The 10,360-nt window shown below is 49.0% G+C and overlaps 2 protein-coding genes across 2 annotated transcripts in view; one reads left to right on the top strand and one right to left on the bottom strand.

Moving 5' to 3' along the window:
• The first annotated feature begins 6 nt into the window (after positions 1-6).
• LOC108230920 (ribonuclease inhibitor-like) lies at positions 7-4,822 on the top strand. The gene is made up of 8 exons (XM_017407548.3): positions 7-737; positions 1,247-1,420; positions 1,626-1,799; positions 2,004-2,177; positions 2,395-2,568; positions 2,805-2,978; positions 3,222-3,395; positions 4,440-4,822. Exons 1-8 carry the CDS (start codon positions 136-138, stop codon positions 4,441-4,443), a joined length of 1,650 nt encoding a protein of 549 aa, XP_017263037.1. The 5' UTR covers positions 7-135; the 3' UTR covers positions 4,444-4,822.
• A 2,280-nt stretch (positions 4,823-7,102) lies between these two features.
• Positions 7,103-10,360, bottom strand: part of fbxo34 (F-box protein 34) — a 7,005-nt gene continuing 3,747 nt past the window's right edge. The window contains exon 2 of the mRNA XM_017407504.3: positions 7,103-10,005. Coding sequence (XP_017262993.1) covers positions 8,089-9,894 — 1,806 coding nt within the window. The 5' untranslated portion in view covers positions 9,895-10,005 and the 3' untranslated portion in view covers positions 7,103-8,088. The remainder of the gene's footprint in view (positions 10,006-10,360) is intronic.

The raw sequence follows: 10,360 nt of genomic DNA, 5'->3' as shown, positions 1-10,360 counted from the left end.
GGTCTTGATGTCACAGAGGCCTCGGTGTACTCAGGAGTTTGTACAGAGATCTTCAAAAGAGAGTGTGTGATCTTCCAGAAACCAGTTTACTGCTTTGTTCATCTGAGCGTTCAGGAGTTTCTGGCTGCAGTCTACATGTTCCACTGTTTCACCAACAGGAGGATGGAGATCCTGGAGGACTTCCTAAAGGACTTCATGAAAGAATACAACCACAGGGACTCTTTTTGGAAAAGAATTGCTCAATATTTTGGAATTATTGGTCATTCTGTTCCACCTTTGGATGTCTTTTTGGTAAAAGTCATGGAGAAATCCCTCCAAAGTAAAAATGGCCACCTTGACCTGTTTGTTCGCTTCCTTCATGGCCTCTCTGTGGAGTCCAGCCAGAGACTCTTAGGAGGCCTGCTGGGTCAGACAGAGAACAGTCCAGGAACCATCCAGAGAGTCATCTACAACCTGAAGAAGATGAACAGTCATAAAATCTCTCCAGACAGAAGCATCAACATCTTCCAGTGTCTGATGGAGATGAAGGACCTGTCGGTCCACCAGGAGATCCAACAGTACCTGCAGTCGGAGAACAGGTTGGAGAAGAAGCTCTCGATGATCCACTGCTCGGCTCTGGCCTACATGCTGCAGATGTCTGTGGAGGTTCTGGAGGAGCTGGACCTGCAAAAGTACAACACATCGGCGGAGGGACTGCTGAGACTGATTCCAGCTGTGAGGAACTGCAGGAAGGCTCGGTGGGTCCACGGTGATGATGATGATGATGATGATGATGATGATGATGGTTCTCATTTAAACTGTCTGACGTCAGATGAAGGCCACGGGGATGATGGGGAGATGATACAGAATAAAGGAGGACGTTAGTGCTGTGGGCTCTACAACATCTGTGTAGAACAGAATCTACAGGAAGAGGTTTGGAGCTGGAGTTTCAAAATAAAGCTTACAGATACTCTTCAGAATAAGAGTCTGACTCTGCCATAGCTTAGATTATTACAGGGAGGGTCCTAAATCAGTCCAATAATTAGAACAACATGCTCCAGCATTAATAAAAAACCTCTCAGGTAGACTCAGCTGCCTCAGACAGGACAGAGGACAGAGAACAGAGAGGGCAGAGGACGGAGAGGACAGAGGGCAGAGAACAGAGAGGACAGAGAACAGAGAGGACAGAGGACAGAGAGGGCAGAGGACGGAGAGGACAGAGGACCTTTCCATAAGGAAATAATCCTCTTTGTTTGTGTCCTGACAGGCTCTCTGATTGTTGGCTCTCAGAGAGTCACTGTGAAGTCGTGGCCTCGGCTCTGAAGTCCAACCCGTCCCATCTGACAGAACTGATCCTGAGCCACAACAACCTGCAGGATTCAGGACTGGAGATTCTGTTTGCTGGACTTGAGAGTCCGAACTGTAAACTGCAGAAGCTAAGGTAGATTTTTATAACTGCATGTTTTCAAAGAATGTCACCAAATGTCAGCGTGAAGTTCTCGGTTGTTTCAGACGTTGTGAGAAGCCCGTCTCTCCTCAGCTGAAGTTGTCCCTTTCAGTTTGGATACCAGGATTCTCCTGTCTTGCTGTGAAACCAGAACACATCTGAAGGAATGATTTAACCTACCTGTTTGTTGTTTATTCAGTCTGTGGGACTGCAGCTTCTCTGCGATCAGCCGTGCTTCACTGGTCTCAGCTCTGAAGTCCAACCCCTCCCATCTGAGAGAACTGGACCTGAGTTTCAGCAGCCTGCAGGATCCAGGCGTGGAGATGCTGTCAGCTTTTCTGGAGAGTCCAGACTGTAAACTGCAGAGTCTGAAGTCAGACACCTTGTTTGAGTTCAATCAAGTTTTCAGGGATTGTTTTGAAATAATCATTAGTTAAATGCAACAAATATTATCAAGTAATATTGATTAAACCTCCAAAACTAAAATCTTTTTTAAAACTTCAGTTGTATCAATGATTTTCAGAGTGTTTAAGTCTTGTTTTGTCTTCTAAAAGTCATAGTTTTATTCTTTACTCAGCCTCTGGAGCTGCAGTTTGTCAGCGACCAGCTGCTCTTACCTGGTCTCTGCTCTGAAGTCCAACCCCTCCCACATGAGGTACCTGAACCTGAGCAACAACAACCTGCAGGACTCAGGGGTGGAGACCCTGTGTGCTTTTCTGCAGAGTCCGGCCTGTAAACTGGAGACTCTCAGGTCAGTCTCCAGCTTTTAGACCTGAAGTTACTGAGAATGTCGGTTTTCTTCTTCTGTGTCGTTTTTCATATTTTCACCTCAGAGTTTCACAATAAAAGTAGCGCTGCAGCTGACCATTACTTCCACAGTTTAGTTTTAAACAGGTTTCAGGTGATTCTTTCTTTTTTTCTGAATCCTAAAAGTCGTGTTTTGTTTTTTAAATTATTTGTTTATTCAGATTAGCAAAATGTGGATTATCTGAGATCAGCTGCGAATCTCTGAGCTCGGCTCTGAAGTCCAACCCCTCCCACCTGAGAGAGCTGAACCTGGGTTTCAACGACCTGCAGGATCCAGGAGTGAAGAAGCTGTGTGCTTTTCTGGAGAGTCCAGACTGTAAACTGGAGACTCTGAGGTTTTTATGGGACTGATATTTACTGCTCTATAAACCTGTTTACTGGGGGTTATTTTCTTAGAAACCCTAACATTCATGATCTTAAAGTGAAACCCTGACTTTTACATCACAAGGAGAGATGTTACAGAGTTATTTTTAGTAAAAAAAAAAAAAAAAAAAAAAGTTTAGCTTGAACAACAGTTCAGTCTTAAAGTCTTGTTTTGCTTTTAAAAGTTTCATGTTTTATCTTTCTGAAGATTAACAAAATGCAGTTTGGTGGACCTTCACCGGGCTTCTTTGGTCCCAGCTCTGAAATCCAACCCTTCCCACCTGAGGGAGCTGAACCTGAGGTACAACAACCTGCAGGATCCAGGAGTGGAGCAGCTGTGTGAATATCTGAAGAGTCCAGACTGTAAACTGCAGACTCTGAGGTCAGACATCAGGGTTCAAACTCACAACAAGCTGGGTCGTTGTGTAACATGTCAATAAAAACAGGATGCAATGATTTATTCATCTTTATTTTAACCTCCACGACCCACCCTCAGACAAGAGTGGATAATAGTTGAACTTAAAACACATTAGAACATTTTACAGTTGGACCAGTGTTTTTCAGGGTCTTTAAACGTCTCATTTTGTCTCCTAAACCGACTCGTTTTATCTTTTGTTTGTTTCAGTTTGAGGAACTGCAGTTTGTCAGAGATCAGCTGCTCTTATCTGGTCTCTGCCCTGAAGTCCAACCCCTCCCACCTGAGGGAGCTGGACCTGAGTGACAACAACCTGCAGGACTCGGGACTGAAGCAGCTGTCTGATCTTGTGCAGAGTCCAGACTACGCCCTAAACAACCTGAGGTCAGTGGAGAAAGATACGTGTTTCCTGTAACCCTTCAGCCTCTCTGGATCCTGAGACAATAACAGCAGGTTTCAGCCACAGGGGGCGCTGTCACTCGGCTGTCCATCTGCAGACTTTCTGGGACGGCTGCAGCGTTTGGAGGTTCAGGTGCAACTCAAACCCTGAACATGTCCCCTCAGAGCAGATGACACGACGCCTCTGAGCCACTCGTGGAGTTAATGTAGAGGTTTGATGTCTGAGGATCCCGAGACATCCTGAAGGCAGAACTCTGGACCTAAACCTCGGAGAGTGAGGGAAGAAGCTCCACTCTGGAGCTGGAGGAGGTTTCTCCCCACAAGTCCCCGTCGGGACGAGTCTCTGTCGGGACGAGTCTCTGTCGGGACGAGTCCCCGTGAAGACGAGTCCCCGTCAGGACGGCTCCAGGAACGGATCAAACCTGATCTGAAAGCAGAGAAGCTGAAGCTGCAGCTTCTTCATGTTTCATGTAAAACTGAAGAAGCTGGACTTCGGTGCAGATCTGACTCCAGACCCAAACTCAGTTTCCAACCTTCCAGTTTCTCCTGATGAGTTTCTGTCAGCCTCCGGTGATGAAGTTAGAGCTCAGAGCTTCGGCCCTCTCAGTCGGAGCTCGGAGGACTCTCAGCTACTACCACACCGTCTGGAAACATGATGGAGAAACAGGCGGGGTTTGTGTTTGCAGTGGCAGCCATCTTGAATCAGACTGGCTCCTAAAGGGAATCAGTTCCATTAATTACTTCCTGGGAGTTTCATTAAAATCCGTCCAGTAGTTCATGAGTTATTTTGCTAACAGACAAACTTATTAAGCAGGCCTCGTTAACCCTTTCACTCCTCCTGGACCAGATCGGGACGCAGTTTTTAAGTTTTCAGTTTCCTCTGATCTGGATTCAGGAGCCAGACTCACTTCCTGCTTTTACAATAAAATAATAAAGTTTTTATTCTTATTATTGTTGACCTGTCTGACCTGTTGTGTCTGTTTGAACATTAAAATAAAGTTGGACAAACGTCCTCTCCCGTCTGAACAGGTGAAGCAGCAGGACGGTGGAGGACGTCCGGAGAGGACAGCAGCTGATTCAGAGGGACGTCCCGGACTTCCTGAGTCTTCCTGCAGACTTTCTTCTGTTGTTGAATAAAATCTGTTCTTCTGGGTTTTTGGTGCATTTATAATCCATGAATCTGTTACTTCAGATTTATCTGACTCCTGCTTTCATCCACCGTCACTGAAAACGTCTTTTATTAACTCTGAGGATGTTGAAGTATTAATCTATATTTTTATCTCAATTATTAAACTATTTTCATCAAATAACGACTGTGAAGAAACTAAGCTACCAAACGTTACAAAAAGTGTTTCTGTTATTTCTTGTTTTTATGTAAGATGCCAATAAATAAAAGTATTATTCTAAGAAAAGTTATGTTTATTGACTCTTTCTCTTAGTTTGGACTTTTACATCCCAGCTCTTTGTTCTCGTTCTGTTTGACACCTGAGGACACACCGTCTCGTCCTCCCGTCTTCCTGTTTTATTACTTTCTGCTCTTCTTTTCTCAGCCCTCCTCTTCCTCTCTTCGTGTTTCTTTTTCTTTCAGCCTTATTCCTTTTTACAGGATTGATCTTGTTCTTCATGACTGCCCCATCTTTGGTTTTACACAGTTTGTGTCACAGAATATAAAAGCTGGACGTGCGCACGTGTTGGGTGTAATCTTCAGCACAAGTCAATGACCAGAAAATGGCAGAGAAGATCTAAAGGCAGCTCAAAGATAAGATAAAATCCTTAAAACCAGATCAAATGAAAGGCTTCACATTCCAGACTAAGATCCTGAGGAGAGACGGCTGCAGATGTTTTGTTGTCAAACCTTAAAAATAAAATTTCCTGTTGTGTTAACTCTCAGACTAAATTTTTGAATGACTCAGATGGAGATAATTATTTATAGAATTTCATTAAACTCACAAACAGGTTTTCTGATTTTCATCCTGATGAACATCCAGAAACTACATCCTGAAGTTTTCATTCAAACCTGTCCGGTGGTTTGATTCCAGGCTCATTTCTCTCTGCTTGTTTTTTTTTTTTTTTTTTTTTTTTCAGCTCTTCGTCTTTGTTAAAAAAGTTTTTATAAATAAAGCTAGGTGAAAATGNCAACACACGCCGGGGGGTCACTGATCGTTAGGTCAAACTTTTAGCATGAAGGGGGACGGGGGACGGTCTTCAGTCCTTCCAGGAAGTCCAGCCTCAATTATTCTATGAACCAGTTCAACAATCAGCCGAAGAAGAGTTCAGTCTTCCTCTTCCTCGCTCCAGGAAACATTCCAGGTCTCCTGTCCATCACGGGGACACCTGGACAGGTCTCCAGTCCATCACGGGGACACCTGGACCGGTTTCCTGTCTATCACAGGGACACCTGGACAGGTCTCCTGTCCATCACGGTGACACCTGGACCGGTTTCCTGTCTATCACAGGGACACCTGGACAGGTCTCCTGTCCATCATAGACACAGAGAGACAAACAACCATTCCCCCTCTTTTTGGAGTTAGGGTTAGGGTTGCATAAAAAAAACGCAAAAACCCACAAAACTGCCTCTCCATTTTCACCTAGCTTTATTTATAAAAACTTTCTTAACAATGACAAAAAAAAAATAGTTTCAGTTGTTCTTCTCCAGCACACCTGATTCCAATGATTTAATCACCTCCACAGGTTCTCCAGAAGAACGTCCACAAGTCCTCCATTTAGATCAGGTGTCTAAAACCTGCTGGAGAGTTGGACACCTGGACTCTAAACTGTCCCTCAGTGAGAGGGGGAATGGTTGTTTGTCTCTCTGTGTCTATGATGGACAGGAGACCTGTCCAGGTGTCCCCGTGATAGACAGGAAACCGGTCCAGGTGTCCCAGTGATGGACAGGAGACCTGGAATGTTTCCTGGAGCGAGGAAGAGAAAGACTGAATTCTTCGGCTGATTGTTGAACTGGTTCATAGAATAATTGAGGCTGGACTTCCTGGAAGGACTGAAGACCGTCCCCCGTCCCCCTTCATGATAAAAGTTTGACCTAACGATCAGTGAGCCCTCGGCGTGTGTTGGGGACGACTCTCAGCTACTACCACCCCAACGTTCAGCTCAGTGTCTGCGGCAGACATCATTTCTGAGTTTTATTCATCAGCTGGTAATAAAAACATTCTCCCAGCGTTGGACAACTGAAGGCTTGGGAGCTTCTCAGCAGCCGGACTGGAAACAGAGGAGGACATGATGCACTCTGTCCCGTCTCACCCGCTGAAGCCTGGACGTCCTTCAGACACAACCAGGTGTCTTTGCTCGGACCCGTCCCAGACCCGAGCTGAAGGAGGACGCCGTCTTCTTCTGCGTGACGTCTTCATGACTTCAGGGGTTTCATTAAAATCCACTCAGTGGTCCAGGAGATATTTTACTGACACAGAAACAATCACCCATGAAACTATCTGTTAGCAAAATATCTCCTGGCCCAGTGGACGGATTTTAATGAACCTTTCAGGAAGTCTACAGCTGATTCAGTCCAATCCAAGATGGCCACCACAGCAAACCCAACATGGCTCTGAATCAGTTCTGCAGATGAACTAAGCTTTGGGTGGTAGTAGCTGAGATGAGGCGGCAGGCGATATGCATTCCTGACTTTCATTTGAATGGAATCGATCAACGAGCTGCACTGAAACAAACAGAACCAGGAGTCCAGATTTCAACCTGAACGAGATGAGAAAGTTCTTTATTAAAGCAAAACATCCGACAGAAAAAAGACAAAAACCCAACAACCGTTAAAAACCAAACTTTGTTCAGATGATTCTCCTCTGGTCGGCTTTTCTTTTTTTCCTCTTCTCATATTGCATCGACTCGGAGACTCAAAGGCCACAGTTCCACCTCCGCTCAGAGGTCCAAACAGGTGGTTCTGATGGACCTTCAGGCTTCCAGAACAGGAGGAGGGATTTCCTTCAGACCAACCATCCAGACCCACAGGTTCTGTCCTCCATCTCAGCCTGAGCCGGGCTCTCCAGGTCCAGATCCATCAGAACCATCAGAACCACCCATCACTGCATGTCTGATAACAGTTCTTTAAACACGTTCCTGCAGAGCATCAGCAATCAGGTTCTGGTCCTGGCCTGGAGGAAAGAAGTCCAAACTGACTGGACCCGTCTGTGCAAGGCGATGGACTGAACACAAGGGGGCGCCACTCTGCAGGCAGCGTCTAACATCTGCTGGATTTTATTTTATTTTTATTTTCACCTGTAGGAGCGATTCATTCATTCATAAATAAAAACATTTCAGCATCTGAACCGTCTTCGTGTCCCAGGTTCTGATTCCTGTATTTTCTGCTGTCTGAATAATAAATAAAGGAAAATCTGAGCTGCTGTTGCATCATGGGAACAACTGCCGGGCCGCAGCAGAACCTGAAGTTCACATCAGAACCGATCAGATGCCTGTTCAAATATTTACCTGCAGGGTTCTGTACGGTTCTGCTCTGACTAACAAAAGCACTTCTTTGGCTGAAACATGACGCTGCAGTAAGAACCAATCGGATTGGACGCTCCCAACGCTGTTGCTTAGTAACGGATGAACACATGAGGCCTCAGACAAACGGGTTTAACTGGGACAGAGAAAAGACTCGACACAAAAAGGATCCCTCTCCCTCTCCCTCTAACACACACACACACACACACCCTCAGTTGTCATGGCTACAACTCCTTCTGTAGATCGGCACGTTGATGCTGTGGAACGCCGGCACCCAGCGGTTGTCATGGAGACCCACGTTGCAGCCCGGCGCGTCCCTCTGGGTGCTATGGCAACACATCCAGTAGCCCGGCCCGTACGGCAGCGCCTGGCAGTAAGGCTTGTGGTGCCAGCGGCACAGCGACACGTCCCCGGGGCAGTACCGCCGCTTGCACTGCTTGCAGGGGTCGTCGCGGTAACGGGGGTCGGACACCCAGAGCGAGTCGGCGGGCCGCACGCCGTAGGTCTCGATGATGAATCGGAAGTAGCTGCAGGTGCATTTGAGCGCGGCGAGGCTCTGCGTGGGCAGCAGCAGCAGGATCTTCACCAGCAGGTGGTGCGGCAGAACCGACAGGTACGGCTGCGGCATCAGGAGCTGCTGCAGCCGCTGGCGCACTTCCAGGAAGTCCTGGGACGCCGACCCGCTCCGGCGAAGGGGCGCCGCAGGGGAGCAGGAAGTCCCGCTCGCTGCCGCGCTGCTAATGCTCTTCTCTGAAGACGGGCCTGGCTTGAAGTAAAAGCTTGTTTTGTAGTGGGGGGCGTCGGCCTTATCAGGGGGCAGAGACGCAAACAGGAGGCCAGGCAGTGGCTCCGCCTCCTCAGACTGAGGGGGAGGAGCTACAGCCTCCTGAGGCTCCACCCCCAGCTCTCTTGATGGGGACACAGTTACCTGTGGAGAGGGAGCCGCCTCCACTCTGACCTTCTGAGGAGAGCTGATTGGCTCCTTGCTCCGACCTTCAGACTGCGATGATGATGATGACGATGATGTCACTGACGGAGACGAAGGCTGGCAGGAGGTGAAGTTCTGCTCTCCGGAGGCCAGCAGGACCCGGCCCACGGCCCTCCTCAGGCTGTTGCTCCTCGACAGACCTCCCTCCGTCCTCCTCAGACACTCCGACTCCAGCCGGGCCACCATCTCGGACACCCGGACCGTTTCCGGCTCCTCCTCCTGCCGGAGGTCGGCCCGGCAGGAGGTTCTGGTCAGGGTGATGGTGGTGGAGCTCCTCTGGAGGGTCAGCAGAGGTTTCAGCTCCGGCTTCAGCTCGTTTGCTCTCTGCTCCAGGATGGCCACCATCTCCACCACTGAAACCTTCTGCTCCTCCTCTGGCGCCGTACCGCAGCGCTGGTCGCCGCCTGACGGCCCGGTCGGGTCCGCCGGAGCCGGTCTGAGGACCTGTTGCTGTTCATTTAGGAAGTTGGTCCTCTGGTCCTGCTGGAGGTCCAGGTTGTTTCCTGACCTGCGGCGTCTTTTGGCGGAGCTGTTCTCCTGCCAGCTCCCTTTAGCCTTGGCGGCCCGCGGCAGTCCGGTCAAAGTGGCGCCGTTGGTGCACGCCGTCACTTCTCGGCCCCAGCTGCTGGCGCTGCCTCCTGACGTTCGCTCAGCTCCGTCTGTTCGCCTGTCCTCCGAAGTGAAGATCGCTATCTTCTCGCGGACATGACCCGGTTTAATGATGGTCCACATGTTCTGTGGAGCGTCGGCGTCCTCTGTGGCGGTCTGAGCCGGTCCAGGAGAGGTGTTCTCACAGACAGGTGGGGGGGCGGGGCAACCGTTGGCTCCTTTCAGGCAGAGGGAGGTCGCGTTGCTGCAGCGGAGCGTGTTGCTGGAGATGATGCTGAACGGAAGCCGGGTGGTGCTGGCATGACCGCTCACGGTCCTCAGCAGCGCCCCCTGCTGGCTCCGCTGGGACAGCGCCTGGACGCTGGTGGCGTCCAATCGCAGCTCGGAGCGCATGAGCTTCGGGTAGGACTTCAGATGCATGACGGACCTGGGGGGGGGGGCAGAAGAGGTCTGATCCTAGCTGGACTGACAGGTGGTTCGGATCCTTCAGCCTCCCATGTTGAATATGCTGCTTCTCCTCAGCACAGAAACCTGCAGGGAAACACAAACACACACTTCATTAACATGCTGCAGCAGCTCTGGGGCACTGAAGCACCCGTTTCACCCCAGCTTCTACACAGGCAGGGCTGAAGGATGATGAAGATGATGAAGATGTTCATGTCTGCAGGATGACCCTCCTGGTGTTTGGGTGTCGGCTCATTTTCAGGCTGATCCTCAGAATCATCAGAGCTGCAACGCCTCGCCAACGCTTTCTGCTGCTGGTTAGCAGGGCTAACAGATGAGCTAAAGGCAGGAACAGGTGAGCTAAAGGCAGGAACAGGTGAGCTAAAGGCAGGAACAGGCGAGCTAAAGGCAGGAACAGGTGAGCTAAAGGCAGGAACAGGCG

This window comes from Kryptolebias marmoratus, linkage group LG10, assembly GCF_001649575.2.
Source record: "Kryptolebias marmoratus isolate JLee-2015 linkage group LG10, ASM164957v2, whole genome shotgun sequence".
Lineage (NCBI taxonomy): Eukaryota > Metazoa > Chordata > Actinopteri > Cyprinodontiformes > Rivulidae > Kryptolebias > Kryptolebias marmoratus.
Note: the sequence above shows the minus strand (reverse complement) of the source record. Positions and strands in the feature narration are given on the sequence as shown.

Excerpts from the sequence above, each read along its gene's own strand:
- LOC108230920 (XM_017407548.3), top strand. The coding sequence starts at position 136 with ATGTTCCACTGTTTCACCAACAGGAGGATGGAGATCCTGGAGGACTTC. Across the intron at positions 1,800-2,003 it reads TGTAAACTGCAGAGTCTGAA|CCTCTGGAGCTGCAGTTTGT; the intron begins GTCAGACACCTT and ends TTCTTTACTCAG. Across the intron at positions 2,569-2,804 it reads TGTAAACTGGAGACTCTGAG|ATTAACAAAATGCAGTTTGG; the intron begins GTTTTTATGGGA and ends ATCTTTCTGAAG.